A 24663-nucleotide genomic window follows, 5' to 3' on the forward strand; every position below is an offset into this window, starting at 1 on the left:
AGATTTTGAGTGAAAACCTCCTTCCATCAGCAAGGGCATTGAAGATGAAACGTGGCTGGGTCTTTCAGCATGACAATGATCCCAAACACACCGCCCGGGCAACGAAGGAGTGGCTTCGTAAGAAGCATTTCAAGGTCCTGGAGTGGCCTAGCCAGTCTCCAGATCTCAACCCCATAGAAAATCTTTGGAGGGAGTTGAAAGTCCGTGTTGCCCAGCGACAGCCCCAAAACATCACTGCTCTAGAGGAGATCTGCATGGAGGAATGGGCCAAAATACCAGCAACAGTGTGTGAAAACCTTGTGAAGACTTACAGAAAACGTTTGACCTGTGTCATTGCCAACAAAGGGTATATAACAAAGTATTGAGAAACTTTTGTTATTGACCAAATACTTATTTTCACCATAATTTGCTAATAAATTCATTAAAAATCCTACAATGTGATCTTCTGGATTTTTTTTTCTAATTTTGTCTGTCATAGTTGACTCTCTCATCTTTTTAAGTGGGAGAACTTGCACAATTGGTGGCTGACTAAATACTTTTTTTCCCCACTGTACATTAGTATTAGATGCTGTCCATTAGATTAGTACTCAAAAATAACAACCACTCCAATTACTCTTTGTCTTGCATTGCCACACATCCATGTCTAGTGTTCACCAATGTGAGAAAGCTGGAAATCGAGTTTCATTTACTCCTCGGCTGCCAAATTATAATTTTCATATTTAAATATTTTACATGGGCACAGCTGTTGGTGCAATGTTGCCAAAGCAATCACCATTTGACCATTTGAACATGGAATGCAACAGATCCTCCCTCAAGTTTAGGCATTCTGCCACATCCCAGGCTGTATGAAGAGGTGCCAATGTACTCCCTCAACAACTTTTCTTGCCAATTATTTCTTACCGGAATCATTAAGGTTTCTGTAAGAAAAGCTTCAAAGCTCCAGTTGTAATCTTTTCACTTTTTGTCATAACTTCATAAACCTAATTTTCTCTCTCACTCTGTCTGTCTCTCTCTTTCCCTTCTCTTTCTCTCTGTTCCTCCCTCTCTCTCTCGCCCTCTTTCTCCCCTCCTCTCTCTCTCTTTCTCCCTCCCTCCCTCCCTCCCTCCCTCCCTCCCTCCCTCCCTCCCTCCCTCCCTCCCTCCCTCTGTGTCTCTCTTTCTCTCTGTCTCTCCCATCCACTCTCTCTCTCTCTCTCTCTCTCTCTCTCTCTCTCTCTCTCTCTCTCTGTCTCTCTCTAGCCAGAGAATCTGTTGTATTACAGTATGGACGAGGACTCTAAGATCATGATCAGTGACTTTGGCCTGTCTAAGATCGAGGACACAGGCAGTGTCATGTCTACAGCCTGTGGGACCCCAGGATACGTGGGTAAGAGATCTGTGCGTGCAAGAGTGTGTGTGTTTGTGCGTGTGGGTGTGCGTGCATGATCTCTCTCGCTACCCACCCCTCTCTCTCTCTCTCTGATCCATTCACAGCCTCATCTGAAGCATGCCATTTATATTGGAGTGCTATTGTGTCAACTGTTAGTCCTTCAAAAGCTCTCTCTGTCTTTCTCTCTGTGTGTGTGATGTAACCCACTAGAGCTCTGATTGAGAGGGTAAAACACGAACTTCAATGGACTCTGTCTCAATCAGCCCCTCTCTGTCTTTCTGTCACTCTCTCCCTCTGTCTTTCTCCCTCTCTGCACCTCTGTTTTTCACAGAGTCCCTTTCCATTTCTGTTTCTCTGTCTCGGTCTCTCCATCTCTATCTTTCTCACCCTCTCTTTCTTCCTCTCTCCTCCTCTGACTTTGTGGTTTCTTGTTGTTGGCAGCTCCTGAGGTGTTGGCTCAGAAACCGTACAGCAAAGCAGTAGACTGCTGGTCCATCGGAGTCATCTCCTACATTCTGTAAGTCATCTGCTTAGTCCTCTAACACAAATTCAGTGTCTCATATTCTGTGTACTGGTGCTTGTGCATTTAAAAATCTGTTATAGAGCACTCGCTAGAGCAGCTCGTTCCAAATGTTCTAAAATTCTAAAATGGTTCTGTCCATGTCCTTCAATGATTTTCACACCCCCACATTATTTCGGATTTGGTATGGTCCATCTGTGGCTGGGACTCTTGGCACTTAATAGCAGTGATATTATATATTTCAATTGGATATCTTATTAGCTGGGTTCGATGTATGGAGCAATAAGTGTTACCTCATGTCATATGAACTCTTTCAGGTTGTGTGGATACCCTCCGTTTTACGACGAGAACGATGCTAAGCTGTTTGAGCAGATACTGAAGGCAGAGTATGAGTTTGACTCTCCTTACTGGGATGACATCTCCGATTCAGGTATCTTAAACCCCCTTTTCTTTCTCTTTTTGATAATAGAAAAAAGTCAGAGGATCATACAAAAAAACACAATGAAAGCATGAATCCTTTTCAATGATCTGCACTCGTTTCAAAGACATAGATTACATTGGACTGTGAATGAATACCATGTCTACTTTGTGGGGATTTGTAAGCCTTTGGTTATACTGTATTGTACACTATATATACACAAGTATGTGAACACCCCTTCAAATTAGTGGATTCAGCTATTTCAGCCACACCTGTTGCTGACAGGTGTATAAAATCGAGCACACAGCCATGCAATCTCCAGAAACAAACATTGGCAGTAGAATGGCCTTACTGAAGAGCTCAGTGACTTTCAACGTGGCACCGTCATAGGATGCCACCTTTCCTTAAAGTCAGTTTGTCCAATTTCTGACCTGCTAGAGCTGCCCCATTCAACTGTAAGTGCTGTTATTGTGAAATGGAAACGTCTAGGAGCAACAACTGCACAGCCACGAAGTGGTAGGCCACACAAGCTAACAGAACAGGATCACGAGTGCTGAAGCGCGTAAAAATCCAAACTACCTCTAGAAGCAACGTCAGCACAATAACTGTGGAGGCTGTTATAGCAGCAAAGGGGGGGCCAACTCCATATTAATGCCCATGATTTTGGAATTAGATGTTCGACGAGCAGTTGTCCACATACTTTTGTTCATGTAGTGTATCTGGAGATAGTGTAAATTGGTAATGAGTCAACAATGTGAATGTTCAGTAATGATTTGAAACTGTTTTGATTAATTCCAGCTAAAGACTTTATCTGTCACCTGATGGAGAAAGACTTCATGAAGAGATATACCACTGATCAAGCACTTCAACACCCCTGGTACTACAAGCTTTCCCCAACCACAACCACAACCCTAGCTCCAACCCCAACCCTAACCCTAGCTTCATGTCCACATCCTGGTTCAACCCTAACCCTGACCACAACCCCAACCCTAGCTTTATGTCCACATCCCGGTTCAACCCTGACACCAACCCTAAACCTAACTTCATCTCCATATTCCAGTACAACCATAACCTCAGCTTAGGTTTAGGTTGAGGTTTATCTGAACATCTTGGTTCATATGCAGAAACATACAGGTAACTGCCAAAATATACGAAACACCAACATAAAGTGTCTTAATAGGACGTTGGGCCACCACGAGCCACCAGACCAGCTTCAATGCACCTTGACATGGATTCTACAAGTGTCTGGAACCCTATGAGGATGAGACAATATTCTTCCACGAGAAATTCCATAATTTGGTGTTTTGTTGATGGTGGTGGAAAACGCAGTATCAGCCGCCGCTCCAGAATCTCCCATAAGTGGTCAGTTGGGTTGAGATCTGGTGACTGAGACACACACACCCTTTAAACCTCCTATGGTCCTTTGGGACCCCTCTTTCACAGTCACTGAGGTCTCTTCTTCTAGTCATGGTAGCCAAAATAATGGGCAACTGGGCATTTTTATACATGACCCTAAGCATGATGGGATGTTAATTGCTTAATTAACTCAGGAACCACACCTGTGTGGAAGCACCTGCTTTCAATATGCTTTGTATCCCTCATTTACTGAAGTGTTTCCTTTATTTTGGCAGTTACCTTTACATAAAATGCGATGTCGTACAAAAATATGAAAAGAAAACAAGTAAAATGTATGATCAGCCTAACTCTATGAACAGTGCATCATCAATAAGTGATAAGTCCTAAACAACAAATTGGCATACCACCAAATCAATAAATACAGTGGGGGAAAAAAGTATTTAGTCAGCCACCAATTGTGCAAGTTCTCCCACTTAAAAAGATGAGAGAGGCCTGTAATTTTCATCATAGGTACACGTCAACTATGACAGACAAAATGAGGATAAAAATTCCAGAAAATCACATTGTAGGATTTTTAGTGAATTTATTTGCAAATTATGGTGGAAAATAAGTATTTGGTCACCTACAAACAAGCAAGATTTCTGGCTCTCACAGACCTGTAACTTCTTCTTTAAGAGGCTCCTCTGTCCTCCACTTGTTACCTGTATTAATGGCACCTGTTTGAACATGTTATCAGTATAAAAGACACCTGTCCACAACCTCAAACAGTCACACTCCAAACTCCACTATGGCCAAGACCAAAGAGCTGTCAAAGGACACCAGAAACAAAATTGTAGACCTGCACAAGGCTGGGAAGACTGAATCTGCAATAGGTAAGCAGCTTGGTTTGAAGAAATCAACTGTGGGAGCAATTATTAGGAAATGGAAGACATACAAGACCACTGATAATCTCCCTCGATCTGGGGCTCCACGCAAGATCTCACCCCGTGGGGTCAAAATGATCACAAGAACGGTGAGCAAAAATCCCAGAACCACACGGGGGGACCTAGTGAATGAACTGCAGACAGCTGGGACCAAAGTAACAAAGCCTACCATCAGTAACACACTACACCGCCAGGGACTCAAATCCTGCAGTGAAAGACGTGTCCCCCTGCTTAAGCCAGTACATGTCCAGGCCCGTCTGAAGTTTGCTAAAGTGCATTTGGATGATCCAGAAGAGGATTGGGAGAATGTCATATGGTCAGATGAAACCAAAATATAACTTTTTGGTAAAAACTCAACTCGTCGTGTTTGGAGGACAAAGAATGCTGAGTTGCATCCAAAGAACGCCATACCTACTGTGAAGCATGGGAGTGGAAACATCATGCTTTGGGGCTGTTTTTCTGCAAAGGGACCAGGACGACTGATCCGTGTAAAGGAAAGAATGAATGGGGCCATGTATCGTGAGATTTTGAGGGAAAACCTCCTTCCATCAGCAAGGGCATTGAAGATGAAACGTGGCTGGGTCTTTCAGCATGACAATGATCCCAAACACACCGCCCGGGCAACAAAGGAGTGGCTTCCTAAGAAGCATTTCAAGGTCCTGGAGTGGCCTAGCCAGTCTCCAGATCTCAACCCCATAGAAAATCTTTGGAGGGAGTTGAAAGTCTGTGTTGCCCAGCGACAGCCCCAAAACATCACTGCTCTAGAGGAGATCTGCATGGAGGAATGGGCCAAAATACCAGCAACAGTTTGTGAAGACCTTGTGAAGACTTACAGAAAACGTTTGACCTGTGTCATTGCCAACAAAGGGTATATAACAAAGTATTGAGAAACTTTTGTTATTGACCAAATACTTATTTTCCACCATAATTTGCAAATAAATTCACTAAAAATCCTACAATGTGATTTTCTGGAAATTTTTTCCTCATTTTGTCTGTCATAGTTGACGTGTACCTATGATGAAAATTACAGGCCTCTCTCATCTTTTTAAGTGGGAGAACTTGCACAATTGGTGGCTGACTAAATACTTTTTTCCCCCACTGTATGCATATCAATGTCTTTAGTGATATACCAATACATTTGCATAGTTTGAGAGCTCTTGGCAAGAAAGAACTCTGGTTGTTGCAAAATAGTTTTGCCAACTCAGATCATACTGTCTCTGTACAGTAGGGGTTAGAAACTTGTGCAGTGGACTTATGTGTTCATGCAAGAGTGCTTTGAAGGTCTTGACTGTGGCTTCATCCCATCTGCTCTCCAGAGATGGGAGTGAGTTGTAGGGAGTGCCAATAATGCGGCAGCAACGTCTCTGAATGCGTTCTAAGACCTTAGAGGGACACTTCAACCCCCAAGCCCTTCAATGCATTCTCGCGTAATGTTCAGGCTGGTTTAACCAGGCTAGGATGCTTACGTTCCACAACTAAACCTGCTCTCTCTCTTATATCGCTCTTTTCTGGTTTGCAGGATCTGTGGAGACACAGCTCTTGATAAAAACATCCATGAGTCTGTCAGTGCTCAGATCAAGAAGAACTTTGCTAAAAGTAAATGGAAGGTCAGTGGCTCAATATTACAGCTCTGATTACACTTATGTTCTTACCTACTATCTGTCTCTCTGTCCTCTCTTTCTCATTTAAATGGTTCCTCAGTTTTTTATGGTGGTTGGATAAATCACTGTGCATTTCTCACCTTCAGCTCTCTCTCTCTCAACCCCTTCCTCTTCTCTTCCACCCCCCTCTTTCTCCGCTCTCTCCCTCCCTTTCTCTCCCCCTTTCCCCACTACCCCATCACCCCTTTCCCCCCATACAGCAAGCGTTCAACGCCACAGCGGTGGTGAGACACATGCGGAGACTGCAGCTGGGTAGCAGCCTAGAGGGCCCCAGCCAGATCACCCCCACCAGCCCCTGTCACGCCCAAGCACTCCTGCTGCGGGAGGAGGACGAGGAGGAGGAGGAGGAGGAAGAGGGACCAGGGGTAGAGGAGGAGAGCTGTAAGTGAGACAAACACTGAGGCTTTCCCCCACTCAGCCAGACACCTCTCTCTCCCTCACTCACTCTCACTCTTTCTATCTCTGAACACATAGCCAACAGTAGTGTAGCCTCTGAGCACGTACAGTGCTGTGTACAGTACTCTAATGGTACTTTAGTAGTACAGTACTCTAGTCACAGGAGGCTGCTGAGGGAAGAACGGCTCATAATAATGGCCGGGGCGGAGCAAATGGAATGGCATCAAACACCTGTAAACCATGTGTTTGATACCATTCTACTGATTCTGCTCCAGTCATTACCACGAGCTCGTTCTCCCCAATTAAGGTGTCACCAACCTCCTGTGACTCTAGTACAGCACTGTGGAGTACTGTCCCTGTCATCAAGCTCTCCTCTCCTCTCCTCTCCTCTCCTCTCCTCTCCTCTCCTCTCCTCTCCTCTCCTCTCCTCTCCTCTCCTCTCCTCTCCTCTCCAGTGTCTCACTGTGAGGATGGGCAGCGACGTGGGAGTGCAGAAGGCAGTGCAGACCGGGACAGTCTGAGGAGTTGCACCTACTGCTGCAGGCCAGCAAGTCGTGTCTGAGTGGCCACAGACCCCGCCCCTCTGTCGCCATGGGGATGCGTACGTTTCTATGGAGCCACCCAGAGCCCGCCCAGTCTGGTCAAGAATACAGAGTGATGTTATGACAGGCTGTGTCCACTAGAGGGACACAACCAGCCAGGCACGGTTTCGAGGCACAAAATACCATTTGTTTCCATATCACTGAGACCAATACCAGTTCATCATCAACATTCAAACCACTACTACTTTCTTCCTTCCATTGTAATGTTTATTTTTCTTCTTCTAATGTTCCACTTGGATCATGAATCATCCGTATCTTACCTGTGTTTGTTTCAGTTTTGATGCTAACAGCCCCATCAGAAACACTTCCGAGTTTGAGTAAATTGACTGTTGGACTCTGGATTGACTCTGTATTCTGGCTCAGACTGGGGTCGTAAAAAGCGCTTCTGGTTCGAGGCATCTGCATGCTTCGGTTGGATGATAAAATGTGAAATGTATGGATATAAAAGGGAGACTTAAAAAATCATCTCATGGCTGTTCTGTTACCAGAGGTTCACACTGAGATCCCTATGACAACAAATGGACCTTATAGCCTATCAGAATAATCCTATACACCCTCTCAGCCAATGAGCATGTCCATAGTAACCACACCCACTTAAAATGTGAGTTGGGGCACAGGGTTTGATGTTGAGACCATTGCAGTTAGGAGTAGTTTGCAAATATACTCCACTTGATAGGGAATCAAGTCAGTTGTATGCATGACATTTCTATCTGCAAAGGTCCCTAAATGTTCTGATCATTTAAACGTGCCGCCGATTTTACACACCTGTCCTTCGTGGTGGGAGGGATCTCAGTGTGTGTTCTCTGTCTGCTCTGTACTGTGCACCTCTCTCGTGGAAGAAGTATCGGTCTACCGTCTGCATGACCTGGTTATAATATGTTTACATGAATGATGATCAACATATAAATATTTAAAAAACACACGTGTATGATTATTATTACTACTCTGTTGTCCTGATTTAAAAAAATAAATAATGTAATTCTGAAAACTATATAATGTGAAGTGAGAATCACCAGTCAGACGTTCTGTTGTTAACAACGTACGTACGTGCAGCACAGTCTGAACTGTAACTGTAATTTTACCTTAACCTCTGCATTGACCATATGATGGTCATATCTCTACCCCAGTGGCACACTGACACCATTTCCCTGGTAACCATGTTGATTTAGTTTAAATTACAACTCTAGGATGTACTATACGTTGTTGTGGGAGTCTATTTATTTGTAATTTTGTTCACTTAAAGTTTTGTAGTCTGTCTCAACCTACTGAATAGTCCCTGACCCCTCCCTTGCCCTGGTACTGTGTAAAAGTTTTGATTGTAACATAAAACATGTTGAGTGAACACGACATACCTGAGTTAAAATACTATTTGAAATCTTTCAAATACTTTGAGCATTTGCTTAGGAGTGGAACGATAAACCAGTTCTCTAACTGCGATTACAAGACAGAATGCAGTCTGGTTTGAAAATCTCAAAGTACAGTGTTACTTGCTATGATTACGGTTTCAACACATCAATAAGGCTGACAATGGAAAGCCAACTCAGTAGGCCTATTATGATCTGTTTTGTTCACGCCTAACTGCTGTTCGGATTGGATACAAAATCCTTATTGTTTAGTTGAATCAGAGGTACTACTAGCCAAAACCTTATAGTTGGATCTGGTTTAGGCCAATGATGACCTGTGTTTGGTCCTTAGCAGTGACTTCATAAGGTTATAATTGGTCAAAAGATGTTGGGCAGTCATAGAAGGCAATCATTCTGGCTTTACAAGTGACTGACTGACTGCAGAGTGGAAAATATGCAAACGGTGTGTGAAGGGCTTCATGTTATATGTTTGGTGTAGTTTCTTTAGATGACTTCATTAACCTAATAACCTGTGTTCATTTGTTTGGTATAGACCTTCTGTTGAACCTTTCCTTGGTTTTGTTTCCCCTTGGTTCCGATTTGTTAAAAAATAGATATATATTTGACTCATAACAAACACATTTAAATGCATAAAGAAACACGTGTATATTATATATATAAGTATATATATATATATATATATATATATATATATATTGTATATCCTTTTTTGTAAAAGCTGTTTTGAGCTACTAATGTATGGATGCAATGCATCATGGGTTATTGATCAACATGTATGAAAGGAGATAATGATTTGTACCATCGGAGGAGATATGATCGCAGGAAAAGAAATAAAACTTCCTTGTCTATGCATTGTGTGTCCTGTCATTTTACTGTAATTTGTTTTATTCAGTCATGGTCGCGTTCATTAGTCACCAAACAGAAGAAAACAGACAAACAGGGAGGGACTACACTTTAATTTTCTGTTTTTAAAAATGTTACTGAATGGTGAGGGTCAAGTTATGTTATAATAATACCATTAGTTATACAGTACATGTGTTTTATTCTGCCATCTGATGGGGCAGTATATACTGCACCTCAGTGTGTGTCACGGTCGTCAATGAGCGAAGGAGACCAAAACGCAGCGCGTTGAACGAACATGACTTTATTAGAGAAAAGAACACGAACGACAAAAACAATAAACCAAGACGACTAGTGAAGTCCACAGTTACAAATACTGTACAGGAACAAAAACCCACCAAAACCCAGGTGAAACCACACAGTTTAAATATGGCTCCCAATCAGAGATAACGAGCCGACAGCTGACACTCGTTACCTCCGATTGGGAGTCATATGACTAATCAACAACAAAACCAAACATAGAAATGAACAACTAGATCCAACATAGAAATACACCCTAAATGAAAATAACAACCTAAGGGAGGGTCTGGGTGGGCGTCTGTCCATGGTGGCGGCTCTGGCCCAGGTCGTGGTCCCCACCCCACCTTAGTCACTATCCGCTTCCGTAGCCCCCTCCACATGACCACCCCCCAACTAAACCCCACTGGATTAAGGGGCGGCACCGGACTAAGGGGCAGCACCGGACTAAGGGGCAGCACTGGACTAAGGGGCAGCACCGGACTAAGGGGCAGCACCGGACTAAGGGGCAGCACCGGACTAAGGGGCAGCACCGGACTAAATGGCGGATCCTGGCTGGCTGGCTCTGGCGGATCCTGGCTGGACGGCTCTGGCGGATCCTGGCTGGACGGCTCTGGCGGATCCTGGCTGGCGGAAGGCTCTGGCTGATCCTGTCTGGCAGAAGGCTCTGGCTGATCCTGTCTGGCGGAAGGCTCTGGCTGATCCTGTCTGGCGGAAGGCTCTGGCTGATCCTGTCTGGCGGAAGGCTCTGGCTGATCCTGTCTGGCGGAAGGCTCTGGCTGATCCTGTCTGGCGGAAGGCTCTGGCTGATCCTGTCTGGCGGAAGGCTCTGGCTGATCCTGTCTGGCGGAAGGTTCTGGCTGCTCCTGTCTGGCGGAGAGCTCTAGCGGCTCCCGGGTCTGGCGGACGGCTCTGAAGGCTCATGGCAGACGGGCGGCTTTGCAGGCTCAGTACAGACGGGCAGTTCCTGCAGCGCTTGGCAGACGGACAGTTCAGACGGGCGTTGGGCAGACGGGCAGTTCAGACGGCGTTGGGCAGACGGACAGTTCAGGCCCCGTTGGGCAGACGGCAGACTCTGGCCGTCTGAGGCGCATCGTAGGCCTGGTGCGTGGTGCCGGAACAGGAGGTACCGGGCTGAGGACACGCATCTCAGGGCTAGTGCGGGGAGAAGCAACAGGGCATGCTGGACCCTGGGGACGCACCGTAGGCCTGATGCGTGGTGCCGGAACTGGAGGTACCGGGCTGAGGACACGCATCTCAGGGCTAGTGCGGAGAGAAGCAACAGGGCATGCTGGACCCTGGGGACGCACCGTAGGCCTGATGCGTGGTGCCGGAACTGGAGGTACCGGGCTGAGGACACGCATCTCAGGGCTAGTGCGGAGAGCAACAACAGGACGCACAGGACTCTGGGGACACACAGGAGGCTTGGTGCGTGGTGTAGGCCCTGGTGGGAAAGGGCTGGCGACGCGCACCGTTTCCCTGGTGCGAGTGGCCGGAACAGGCCGGGCCGGGCTGGCGACGCGCACCGTATCCCTGGTGCGAGTGGCCGGAACAGGCCGGGCCGGGCTGGCGACGCGCACCGTATCCCTGGTGCGAGTGGCCGGAACAAGCCGCTGGGCTGGCGAAGCGCACCGTATCCCTGGTGCGAGTGGCCGGAACAGGCCGGGCCGGGCTGGCGAAGCGCACCGGATCCTTGGTGCGAGGAACCGGAACAGGCCGAGCCGGGCTGGAGACGCGCACCGTACACTTGGTGCGAGGGGTCGTAACAGGCCGGACCCTACTGGAGGCACACACCACTGGCTCTACCCCGGGGAACTGGAACGGGCCGGACCGGACTGGTAATACACCCCAGTACCACTCGCCGTGCCTCTACATCTCCTTTCCCTACTTTGCCCAGTGACCCCCGTAACCTGGTTGCCCTTTGAATATGCCCCTTCTCTGCCTCCGTCAGCCCTGTGGTAGCCTCCTGCTGCCCAGCCGCCTAAGCCATGTGCCCCCCAAAAACTTTTTGGGGGTTGCCTCTCGACCTTCCGACGATGGCCCTGCTGACGCCGTTGCTCCTCTCGCCGTCGCCTCTCCACCGTTTCGCTCCATGGACGGCGATCCATCCCATCCAGGATCTCCTCCCAAGTCCAGGACCCCTTTCCGTCCAAAATCTCCTCCCATGTCCAGGAAGCCTTTGGAGCTGGGTCCTGTTGCCGCTTGACACGCTGCTTGGTCCTTTGAAGGTGGGTTTTTCTGTCACGGTCGTCAATGAGCGAAGGAGACCAAAACGCAGCGCGTTGAACGAACATGACTTTATTAGAGAAAAGTACACGAACGACAAAAACAATAAACCAAGACGACTAGTGAAGTCCACAGTTACAAATACTGTACAGGAACAAAAACCCACCAAAACCCAGGTGAAACCACACAGTTTAAATATGGCTCCCAATCAGAGATAACGAGCCGACAGCTGACACTCGTTACCTCCGATTGGGAGTCATATGACTAATCAACAACAAAACCAAACATAGAAATGAACAACTAGATCCAACATAGAAATACACCCTAAATGAAAATAACAACCCTGGCTCAACAATCAGAGTCCCTGGAGCCAGAGTGTCACAGTGTGTATAATAGTATGGTACAATGGGATGCTGTCTTACACTTGCGTCCAGATAAAATATAAAATGCACTTTATTTATTCATGTTTAATATCCCTTTTTATTTATGACAAAGTACAAATGTGTCCAAGGACACTGTCATCTAAAGTGTTAAACATTATTCACTGTTGTCAGTAGGTGAATTATTTATGTTCTGTTGATTTGCATAGAGAATGTGTACGTGAGAGGCTCGGGGAAAGACCGGACGGAACCATTATTTAAGAAATAACCGTCTTAGACCAGTTGTAAAACTGCTAATAATATAATATATAAAATGACTGGACATTTACGACAGGTAAAAAATACTGTAAACGTATAAACAAACCATTAGGAAATGTAATATTATTATAGAAATACATCTACTGATACAGTATATCAACATATTCCATGAATGTCTGCTAAATGACGTAAATGTAAATGTAAAATGAATACAATCACAATCTGAACACTTGATAGGCATGAAATTACAAACGTCACATTCACTCATTGTATGTAACTCAGTAAGATCCCTGCTAAAGGGGTGCTCTCTCTCTCTCTCTGTGTCAGAGGCATGAGAGACAAATTACTAATCTAACGTCAAGTCTCTCAGAGGATGGGAGGTGCCAGCCACATCCCAGATCTGTTTGTGCTGTATAGCCAGGTCATTGTCATGCAAGACAACAAACAGATCTGGGACCAGGCTAGCAGGGAGTCGATCCCTAATTGGAACAAATAAAGATGTGCTTCAAAGGTCAATTGGACAAGGGGTGGTTACCTTCAGGCAGTAGGCTCTTTCGGAGAAGACAAGTGTCCGAGGACAGGTTCAGGTACCAATCTGCACCATGCATGCATCTATCTGTACTCCCATGCAGCTGAACTATGCCAAGCATACTATCCCACCAACTTCAACCCAATCGAATAGCTCAATGTCACACAATCTTCCTTCACCTTCACTTGCTACACCTCCATGTAGTCACGTATCCACACCCTCCTATCTATCCACACCTCATGTAGATGCTCCAACAACCCCATGCCACTCTAACCATACTTTACTCATCTTCCTGTCAGTCATTTTAAACTACCTTCTCCCCCACATCCAGTATGGTGGTGCGTCTCAGGCTCTCTTTAACTCTGATGAACTCTGGGGAACTCTGCAGGCCCTCCTGTTGTTGTTGTGCCTTTAGCTCCCTCTCCAGCTGCAGGGAACAGATGGACACTGACAGTCATTGAATACAGGAGTAGATTGGAATGCATGTAAAGTTCGCAGGAACTGAATATCATGTCTGCTTTGACCCTATCATACATTTTAATAATGAGCATTGTATGTAAATGAGCTAGTAATGCATGAGTGAAGCTGTGTGCAATGTAAATCATGTCAACTTTGACAAATCAGACAGACGGAAAGCAAGGGTTTGGATTCAAGCCTTATCGCCAAAGAATCGTGGAAGCTCTGTGTTCAAAGTTGCCGACATATGCAGCATTTACCGTGAATGCAGTCTCTGCGACGTTGACATGAAGCATACTAACCTCCTCCAGCCTCTGGTGCCTCTTGAACAGTTCCTGTTGGAGAGGAGACCTGTTCTTCTTCTCCTCCTCTGCCTCTCTCCTCTGTTTCATCCCATGTTCCCAGTTCCTCTGTTCCAGAACACGCTGGAGCTCCGGCTTCACCTCCAGACAGGGACCTCTGACAGAGAACAATTAGGATAGTTAAAGTGTGTGCGTGTTCATATCTATGTGCAGCATGTGTGCATGGGCTACCTCTTGTGTGTCATCCTTAATTCCCTGTGGAGCTCCTGGTGGCTCTTGGAGACTCTGACCGGGTTGAGGCGCTTCTTGGGCTGGATGATAAGATCCCTGCCCTCCTCCTCCTGACTCTCTGGCTGAGGTGGTGATCCACCTGACTTCCCATGCTCTTTGTCCTCTGCACATTGACCCTGACCCTGCTCTCCATCCTGTTCTGACAGCAGGCCAGAGTGGGCTGAGGCTGGGGGACAGAGACAAAGTCAACTTGAATGTTTTGCCGGAGCTCACATCCTCGTCTTTAAAACAAGCCTCATATTAGACAGGAGCAGAAATGATGATAGAGGTTACATCACTTAGTAACATTACACAACTAAAATCATGTCCCTTTTCCGCTGGCAAGACACACTCCAGTTGCATCACAGCAGCAGAATCAGCTAAACAGGTCATTTTGTTCTGTTTATAGCACCACAGCTGTTTGTTATGGGAGATAGGTCAGTTATGGTGTGTTAAGCTTATTTTCTATTCCTTGGCATGGGCAACAGTGATGCATTAGTAGCCTAGCCCTAGATCTGTTTGTGCTGTCTTGCCAACTCCTATGGTTATTGACATGGGAAACATCATAGGAGTTGGCTATACAGCACAGGCAGATCTGGGACCAAGCTAGGGCATTACCTTTCTCCATATCAGAACTACATAGCAAAACAGGTGTCCTATTTTACCAGCTCAGCATGCACATTTTCTGTGGTTATACATTTCACTATCAAACTCTAAGGACCATATTTACAAATAGTTGGCATTTTTGCATAAATACAAAGTTTGCCTCCGTGATTTTCAAGAGGGATTGAAACATGATCGTCAACACCCATCAACCCAATATCGAATCATTCATGTATGTATAAATGAATGATGTACTCACAAACCCAACACATGATGCCCTTTTTACACCCATCATCAATCACTTCCTATGCAGTTGCTTCTCTCACTGTGAAATTATCTATAGGTCCCTTACCTGACTTGACCAGTCCCTCTCTCTGCCTCCCTGGTGTCCTGTTTGGGATGACACTGCTAGTATCCATCTCTTCTATGGAGCCCAGGGCCCAGCTAGTGATAAGTAAGCTAACTGGCACTATGAATCCAGAGCTCTGGCCAAAGCTGGGCTGGGTCTGGGAGCCTACCACTACAGCCACTCCCTGTTCCACTACCCTAACACCTCTGTCTCCATCCCACCTCAGCCCCACCTCCAGCCCTGGCCACACCGCTAGCCGCCAGTCAGTCACATGACCGCTCAGGTCGTCCTGTAGCCTCACTATTGTCCCCTCTCTCTCCATACATTGTCTCCCCTCCTCCCCTCTTTCTCTCGTCCTCTCCTCTCTCCCTCCTCTACCCTCTCTCCCTTCCCTTCCCTCCTCTCCCCTCTCTCCCTCCTCTACCCTCTCCCTCCTCTACCCCCTCTCCCTCCTCTAACCTCTCTCCCTTCCCTTCCCTCCCCTCCTCTCCCCTCTCTCCCTCCTCTACCCTCTCCCCCCTCTACCCTGTCTCCCTCCTCTCTCCCCCCTCTCCCTCCTCTCTACCTCCTCTACCTTCTCTCCCTTCCCTCCCCTTCGCTTTGTGACTTTCATCCTGCCCCTCCCTTTCTCCCCTCCTCTCTCCCTCCACTGTCCCTCCCTCCACTCTGCTCCGTGCCTCCACTCTAGGTTGGATTATCCAGGGGCTCAAGCCCCGCCCTGTTTAAATCTCCTCACAAGAAACCAACCGCCGGACCTAAACTCAGCAAAAAAAGAAACGTCCCTTTTTCAGGACCCTGTCTTTCAAAGATAATTCGTAAAAATCCAAATAACTTCACAGATCTTCATTGTAAAGGGTTTAAACACTGTTTCCCATGCTTGTTCAATGAACCATAAACAATTAATGAACATGTACCTGTGGAACGGTCGTTAAGACACTAACAGCTTACAGACGGTAGGCAATTAAGGTCATGGTTATGAAAACTTAGGACACTAAAGAGGCCTTTCTACTGACTCTGAAAAACACCAAACGAAATATGCCTAGGGTCCCTGCTCATCTGCATGAACGTGCCTTAGGCATGCTGCAAGGAGGCATGAGGACTGCATATGTGGCCAGGGCAATAAATTGCAATGTCTGTACTGTGAGACGCCTAAGACAGCGCTACAGGGAGACAAGATGGACAGCTGATCGTCCTCGCAGTGGCATACCACGTGTAACAACACGTGCACGGGATCGGTACATCCAAACATCACACCTGAGGGACAGGTACAGGATGGCAACAACAACTGCCCGAGTTACACCAGGAATGCACAATCCCTCCATCAGCGCTCAGACTGTCCACAATAGGCTGAGAGAGGCTGGACTGGGGGCTTGTAGGCCTGTTGTAAGGCAGGTCCTCACCAGACATCACCGGCAACAACGTCGCCTATGGGCAAAAACCCACCGTCGCTGGACCAGACAGGACTGGCAAAAAGTGCTCTTCACTGACGAGTCGCGGTTTTGTCTCACCAGGGGTGATGGTCGGATTCGCGTTTATTGTCGAAGGAATGAGCATTACACCGAGGCCTGTACTCAGGAGCAGGATCGATTTGAACGTGGAGGTCCGTCATGGTCTGGGGCAGAGTCAGCAATCTCAACGCTGTGCGTTACAGGGAAGACATCCTCCTCCCTCATGTGGTACCCTTCCTGCAGGCTCATCCTGAAATGACCATCCAACATGACAATGCCACCAGCCATACTGCTCGTTCTGTGCGTGATTTCCTGCTAAGACAGGAATGTCAGTGTTCTGCCATGGCCAGCGAAGAGCCCGGATCTCAATCCCATTGAGCACGTCTGGGACCTCTTGGATTGGAGGGTGAGGGCTAGGGCCATTCCCCACAGAAATGTCTGGGAACTTGCAGTTGCCTTGGTGGAAGAGTGGGGTAACATCTCACAGAAAGAACTGGCAAATCTGGTGCAGTCCATGAGGAGGAGACGCACTGCAGTACTTAATGCAGCTGGTGGCCACGCCAGATACTGACTGTTACTTTTGACCCCCCCTTTGTTCAGGGACACATTATTCAATTTATGTTAGTCACATGTCTGTGGAACTTTTTCAGTTTTTGTCTCAGTTGTTGAATCTTGTTATGTTCATACAAATATTTACACATGTTAAGTTTGCTGAAAATAAACACAGTTGACAGTGAGAGGATGTTTCTTTTTTTTTGCTGAGTTTATTTACACAATTACACCCATCACAATATGGTTGGGGATTTACAGTATCACAAAGCACCTCCACACACCTCATAGTAGATACACACCGCAGGCTGGTGTCCCAGACGCAGATTATGTCTAGTCCCGGACTAGGAAGGACTTTCAATGGAGATTCTCCATTGAGCATGCTTTTTCTGTCCAGGACTAGGCTTAATCTGTGTCTGGGATAACTGCCCTAAATCTTCATTGTCTAATGACAATACAGGTAGATGTTCAGTGATCTATTCTTCTTCTATTCTAATCGGATAACAGATTGATTGTTCTCACCTGTTCCATTCAGAGGTGTTGTACTTCTCGTGGGAGAGAGTTGGAGGTGGTGTTCACTCTGTCAACAGGTAAAACACAATCAACCACATGAGAAACTGTCAGACGCTTCATGTCACCGATGTTGTCATCACAATAAGACCAAAGAATACAGTAGTATGTATCACAGTATTGTCACCGCCCCCTCTCTCCCTCCCTCCTCCTCCCTCTCCCCCTCCCTCTCCCTCTCTCCTCCTCTCCCTCTCTCCTCTCCTCTCCCTCTCCCTCCTCCTCTCTCCCCCTCTCTCCCCCTCCCCCTCCTCCTCTCTCCCCCTCTCTCCCTCTCCCCCTCTCCCTCCTCCTCTCTCCCCCTCCCCCTCTCTCCCTCCTCCTCTCTCCCCCTCCCCCTCTCTCTCTCTCTCTCTCTCCCCTCTCTCTCCACCTCCCCCTCTCTCTCTCCCCTCTCTCTCCCCTCCCTCTCTCTCTCTCCCCCCTCTCTCTCTCTCCCCCCCTCCCTCTCTCTCTCTCCCCCTCTCTCTCCCTCCCTCTCCCTCTCTCCTCTTCCCCCTCTCCTCTCCCCCCTCTCCCCTCTCTCCCTCTCCTCTCCCCCCTCTCCCTCCTCCTCTCTCCCCCTCCCCCTCTCTCTCCCTCTCCCTCCCTCTCTCCCCTCCCTCTCTCCCCCTCCCTCTCTCTCTCTCCCCCTCCCTCTCTCTCCCTCTCTCCCTCTCCCTCTCTCTCCCCCCTCTCCCCCCTCCTCTCTCTCCCTCTCTCCCCTCCCTCTCTCTCCCCCTCCCTCTCTCTCCCTCTCCCCTCCCTCTCTCTCCCCTCCCTCTCTCTCTCCCCTCCCTCTCTCTCCCCCTCTCTCTCCCCCTCTCTCCCCCTCTCTCTTCCCCTCCCCCTTTCTCTCACAGTAATACCATGTTTTTCACAAACATTTTGAATGGTCTAATTTCGAGGATGTCTATCATGAGGTGATCACAGACTACTCATTTTGTCCCAATGGACAATCAGCTCAACAATGGTCCTTTGTTGTTTGTGTTAGACCAGACGTGAAGGGGCAGTAACAGACCCAGAAGACCAGTGAACCAAGAGGAGAGGAGAGGAGAGGCCCTTGTGGAGATCTGCCATACACCTCATTACTGACAAACCCACAAACAACAGGCCTTAGTTACTGCGCAATAACTTTCATGACAATTTTTTAAAAATACAGTATAAAGCCTTGTTTAGACGAGCAATACACACTCAATGGCCAGTTTTCCATCTAGTACCGGGTCAGACCCCCATTTGCCTCCAGAACAGCCTGAATTCTTTGGGGCATGGAAACGTTATTCAATTGGTATCAAGGGACCTAACGTGTTCCAGGAAAACATTCCCCTCACCATTAAACCACCGCCACCAGCCTGTACCGTTGACACCAGGCAGGATGGTGCCATGGACTCATACTGCTTACACCAAATCCCGACTCTGCCATCAGCATGACAACAGGAATCGGGGTTCGTCGGACCAGGCGTTGTTTTTCCACTCCTCAATTGTCCAGTGTTGGTGATACCATGCCCAATGGAGCCGCTTCTTCTTGTTTTTAGCTGATAGGAGTGGAACTGGGTGTGGTCGTCTGCTGCAATAGCCCATCTGTGACAAGGACCGTCAACTTGTGTGTTCCGAGATGCCATTCTGCACACAACTGTTGTACTGCACTGTTATTTGCCTGTTTGTGGCCCAGCTGTTAGTTTGCCATTCTCCTTCGACCTACATTTACATTTTTGTCATTTAGCAGACGCTCTTATCCAGAGCGACTTACAGTTAGTGAATACATTTTTTTATTTTTTAAACTGGCCCCCCATGGGAATCGAACACACAACCCTGGCGTTGCAAACGCCATGCTCTATCAACTGAGCTACATCCCTGCCGGCCATTCCCTCCCCTACCCTGGACGACGCTGGGCCAATTGTGCACCGCCCATGAGTCTCCCGGTCGCGGCCGGCTGCAACAGAGCCTGGATTCGAACCAGGATCTCTAGTGGCACAGTTAGCACTGCGATGCAGTGCCTTAGACCACTGCGCCACTCAGGACCTCTCATCAACAAACTGTTTTCGCACACAGGACTGCCGCTGACTGGAAGTTTTTTTGTTTGTCGCACCATTCTCGGTAAACCCTAGACACTGTAGTGTGTGAAAAGCCCAGGAGCCTGGCCGTTTCTGAGATAGTGGAACTGGCGCGCCTGGCACCGACGATCATACCACGCTCAAAGTCACTTAAATCACTCGTTTTGCCCATTCTAACGTTCAATCGAACAGTAACTGAATATCTCGATGCCTGTCTGCCTGCTTTATATAGCAAGCCCCGGCTACGTGACTGTCTGTAGGAGCAAACCATTTTTGTGAAGGTCCCTAATAAACTGGCCACTGAGTGTATTTTATATTAAATCCTGCTGCTGGACATACTGCTGCTACAGATTACAAGCAAGTCCAATATTGTTTTAAATTAAAGCTAAACAGAATGGTTCATTGCAATCAGCTACATCTGTTGCATGAGACGGAGGTCAGCCAGACAGCATCTCTTATGGCCTGAGTTTGGAGGAACTTTGCCCCTTCAAAAGGCCAGCATACAAATAGTTCAAAGAAAGGAAATCTGCATTTCAAACAATGATAAAGCCTCACCACCACTGATTTGGTAAACAGCTGAGAGATGGGGCTGGAGAAATGTAACCACTCTAAAAACTAATGGACAGAGCTATGGATACAAGGACTGATATCAAAATGATAGTTTTGACTATCTCATACGGATTGAATAGAGACACATGTTTTGAGGCTATACAGTGTTTGTTTACATTTACAGTACATTGTTTACAAACAAAGAAGTAAAACAAGCTTATATTTTGGTATGACAATTTAATGTAAGCTCATGAGGCATCTATAAGTTGTATTATTTAAAAAAATCAATGGGTATATATCACTATTTTAAAAGTTAAAAAATGTATGTAGCCATAGCAGGTAGCCCCTGTAATATTTAATGCAAACATAACTTTATACACAGCAACTCAGTACCTATTGGCAGTGGTGTGCTGCTATTTTAAGCTTCTTTGTCATTTTGTCCTGATCCACCACCACAAATGACTAAATTGAAATGGTATTGACCCCCAACCCTGATACTAACATGATCAGCTACTGACTAAGGGAGTGAATGTTATTCATTATAAGGGTTACAGGGAGAAAATCGGACCTCTGAAATGAAAATGGATGGAAATTTGCAAAGAAACTGCCCTTGTTCGCAAATAATTAAATCTGAGACATCATTAGGAATCTGAGCATGGTACTTTCAAAAGTTAGGCCTACCTTTCCACCCCAGACAGTAGGCCTACCGATGCAGAAAAATGTAAGCTTTAACTGCCGGATGCAGAAAAATGTAAGCTTTAACTGCCGGCTACTCTTGGCTTAACCCAATGAGAGAAGGTCACAAGTGTTTTCCCAATAGCTGTCTGTTTAAATATCTTCTACTGGACAGAAAGTGAATAGCTTCATCAATTGATAGTGACAGAATTAGATTACTTTCCAAACAAAGTCATGTTTTTGTCTCCTCGGCTATAGAAGGTCGTAGCTCAGCCTCTGAATGTCAAAGAAACGAAGCAATGATATCCCCATATGCAACGGAGTCAAGTCTTTCTCTGGTATTTTACAGCTTGTTTGTAGCATAAAGCATCACAGACCAAAGCACTGTTATAGATCACTTTATATAATCAGATCTGTTTTATTTTCATAAAAATCTTAAGCTAACAATGGGTATGCCTGTGCTTATTGTCATTTTCTTTAATAAAAAGGTAGGCCTATGGCATACCCTCTCAATTCAAGTCCTGTTTTTAACTTAACATTCCTTCACTGACACAAATCTATGTTTACAGCACCCTATAGCCAAATTTCCTCTGTCAAACAGTTAGGCCTACCTCTTATTTCTTAAATAGGAAGAAATAGGCTCCAACACAAAGCCCTCTTGTTGTTAGTAAAATCTAATTAAAATGAAGACGGTTTAAATGAATGATGCCTACTCAAATTTGCCTACTTTCAGCACCATGAGCTGTCCATTTCTGATTGATTGTGCTGCGGCTGCTGCTTCATGTTTCAGCACCACAATGTACGTTACTTGAATCTGACTTATTGTGAGGTCAATAACTCTGATAAACACATCATTGGTTAAACTCAAATATACTAATTTATAAAATGAGTCCCCTGTAGCTCAGTTGGTAGAGCATGGAGCTTGCAACGCCAGGGTTGTGGGTTCGTTTCCCACGGGGGGCCAGTATGAAAATGTATGCACTCACTAACTGTAAGTCGCTCTGGATAAGAGCGTCTGCTAAATGACTAAAAATTTTAAAATAAAAAATATTATTGTTTAAAAAAAGGTATAATCTTTGTAAATGTTATCATAGGTAGGACTAGTGCCTATAGGCACACTTGATATTGCACGCCCAGCGGAGAATCAGAGATGAGGGGTGGCATCACGCACACATCGATATATAGCCTAATAAGCAACTAGTTCTGAAACACTGAGAAATATTGAAATTTCATCAATGACATGACCTTCCCCTGGACTAGATTTAAAAAATACTAAACCCTCCCCTTGACTGAAATTGAAAAAGCATGACCCTCCTCCATTTTACTCCAGGTAACCATTCTGTAAATTTGGATCCATCCCTAACAGGAGAAGAGTCTATGATCTTGTTGAGCCATAGTAATGTAATACTTAAGTTAAGGTAATACTAACATGATGTCATCTAATGAATATCAGGAGAGTGTAGTCTATAATCTTGTTGAGGTTTAGCAATAGCATCACTGTTCAAAGAGGAATTGACCCTGCTAACGAATATGAGGAGAGTATGTGTGTGTACATCTGGTTGAACTGTAGTAATGGCATCTCTGTTGGTTCACTGCTCTTTAGATAATGAGGTGGTATTGCCACTGATTGGCTAATCTCTGGGAGAGGATTTTGTGCGTAGACCACTAATGTGACATTAATGTGACACGACAGCAGGACCTTAGCTCTGGGGTAAACATGCTGCTCTTACTGGGTCTAGTCTACGTGTTGTTTCACACAGACACACAATTATTTTGGGTTACTTGGAGGTCCAGACAAAACATCCTGTCACTCTTTCAATTGCTGTCAGAATCTTTCAGAAGGTTCCCACTGGGTACAGACGTCAAATCAACATCTATTCCACGTTTGTTTCATCAGACCAGAGGACATTTCTCCAAAAAGTACGATCTTTGTCCCCATGTGCAGTTGCAAACCGTAGTCTGGCTTTTTTATGGCAGTTTTGGAGCAGTGGCTTCTTCCTTGCTGAGCGGCCTTTCAGGTTATGTCGATATAGGACTTGTTTTACCGTGGATATAGATACTTTTGTACCGGTTTCCTCCAGCATCTTCACAATGTCCTTTGCTGTTGTTCTGGGATTGATTTGCACTTTTTGCACCAAAGTACGTTCATCTCTAGGAGACAGAACGCCTCTTCTTCCTGAGCGGTATGACGGCTGCGTGGTCCCATGGTGTTTATACTTGCGTACAATTTTTTGTACAGATGAACGTGGTACCTTCAGGCATTTGGAAATTGCTCCCAAGGATGAACCAGACTTGTGGAGGTCTACACATTTTTTTCTGAGGTCTTGGCTGATCTCTTTTGATTTTCCCATGATGTCAAGCAAAGAGGCACTGAGTTTGAAGGTAGTCCTTGAAATACATCCACATGTACACCTCCAATTGACTCAAATGATGTCAGTTAGCCTATCAGAAGCTTCTAAAGCCATGACATCATTTTCTGGAATTTTCCAAGCTGTTTAAAAGCACCGTCAATACACAATTATTTTGGGTTACTTGAAGGTCCAGACAAAACATCCTGTCACTCTTTCAATTGCTGTCAGAATCTTTCAGAAGGTTCCCACTGGGTACAGACGTCAAATCAACGTCTATTTCACGTTGGTTCAAAGTCATTTAATTGAAATGACGTGGAAACAACGTTGATTCAACCGGGGTGTGACCAGTGGGTTTCTACGGCTCATTTTAACCGTTAACAAGTTTGTAAATAGCCAGTGAAGCAACTCTGGCCAAAGAAGGAAACCAAAAGGTTCTGTAATTCTTTATTCTATGAAACAAGTTCTATGAAACATGTTCATTCAGAGACAAACATTAACTTTCAATCTGGTTGACGTTCAAAATATGAATAAGATTGAAAAACAATTGCCTCAAGTTTTTTAGCTCACAAGTGTCATAGACCTTCAGACCTTTTTTGGGCTTACAGACACATCAAAGTTAATTAGAATAGTTGTTTAACATGCTAGTCTATTAACATAATGCATGTGTCATGCATGTCTCTGCCGCACCACCCTGCAAGCTGACCATGTGATCTGAGATTTGTCAGAATCCAGCATCGTGTCAAATCAGAAGTGAAGAAATGAGGAAGGAAACATAATAGTTACTTACTTTCTTTCCGTAGGTGACTCCCATGGCCTCAGGGTGAGCTGAGATCTTCAGCCAGAGTAGGTGAGTCTGTACAACTCCTGAAGTTTCACTTGTTCTGAAGTTTCACTAGAGCTGCTCTCTCGTGAACGAGAGGAGGGGGGAGGAATTCACTCCCCCAGGACCAATGACAAGTTGACAACCCTACCCTCGTCTAATGCGTGACACCAGTCTCTGAGAGGGCGCATTAAATCTAGGGGATTCCAAAGCCGATCATCACACCAAGCCCGTCAACAACCGAGAGCACCATAGAGGTCTGCCTCTTTAGGAGTGGGGGAGGAAGAGAGCCCAGAGAAAGAGAGAGGAGTGAGAAAGGGGGGGTATATGGGGAGAGGGGTGAGAAGGAAAGAAGGGAGGGGTTGATATTTTGGATGAGAGGGTAAGAGATTTCAGGGAAAGAAGAGAACTGAGACAGAGACAAAGGGAGGGAGAGATTAGATCATTAAGAAGAATAACGTCAAAGAAAAAAAACTCCTGACCACCTGTTCATGGGTAACCGGTGGACCCCACTCGCCCCTCTCCAAAGCTTAAGGGGGTCCAGGGTAGATT

General features: G+C 46.0%; 2 protein-coding genes across 2 annotated transcripts in view; one reads left to right on the forward strand and one right to left on the reverse strand.

Moving 5' to 3' along the window:
• Positions 1-9461, forward strand: part of camk1a (calcium/calmodulin-dependent protein kinase Ia) — a 73941-nt gene extending 64480 nt beyond the window's left edge. The window contains exons 6-12 of the mRNA XM_041887849.2: positions 1240-1366; positions 1811-1886; positions 2207-2319; positions 3106-3184; positions 6106-6193; positions 6448-6628; positions 7099-9461. Of these exons, the coding sequence (XP_041743783.1) occupies positions 1240-1366; positions 1811-1886; positions 2207-2319; positions 3106-3184; positions 6106-6193; positions 6448-6628; positions 7099-7205 (771 nt within the window). The 3' untranslated portion in view covers positions 7206-9461. The remainder of the gene's footprint in view (positions 1-1239; positions 1367-1810; positions 1887-2206; positions 2320-3105; positions 3185-6105; positions 6194-6447; positions 6629-7098) is intronic.
• A 2823-nt stretch (positions 9462-12284) lies between these two features.
• On the reverse strand, positions 12285-24425 carry LOC121575050 (actin-associated protein FAM107A). Its single transcript, XM_041887850.2, has 5 exons — positions 24079-24425; positions 17639-17696; positions 14129-14354; positions 13898-14054; positions 12285-13566 (listed from the first exon to the last, which is right to left on the reverse strand). The coding sequence occupies exons 1-5, from the start codon at positions 24100-24102 to the stop codon at positions 13444-13446; spliced, it is 588 nt and encodes a 195-aa protein (XP_041743784.1). The 5' UTR covers positions 24103-24425; the 3' UTR covers positions 12285-13443.
• Between the last annotated feature and the right edge of the window lie 238 nt (positions 24426-24663).

The sequence above is a fragment of the Coregonus clupeaformis genome, chromosome 10 (genome assembly GCF_020615455.1).
Source record: "Coregonus clupeaformis isolate EN_2021a chromosome 10, ASM2061545v1, whole genome shotgun sequence".
Classification (NCBI taxonomy): Eukaryota; Metazoa; Chordata; class Actinopteri; order Salmoniformes; family Salmonidae; genus Coregonus; species Coregonus clupeaformis.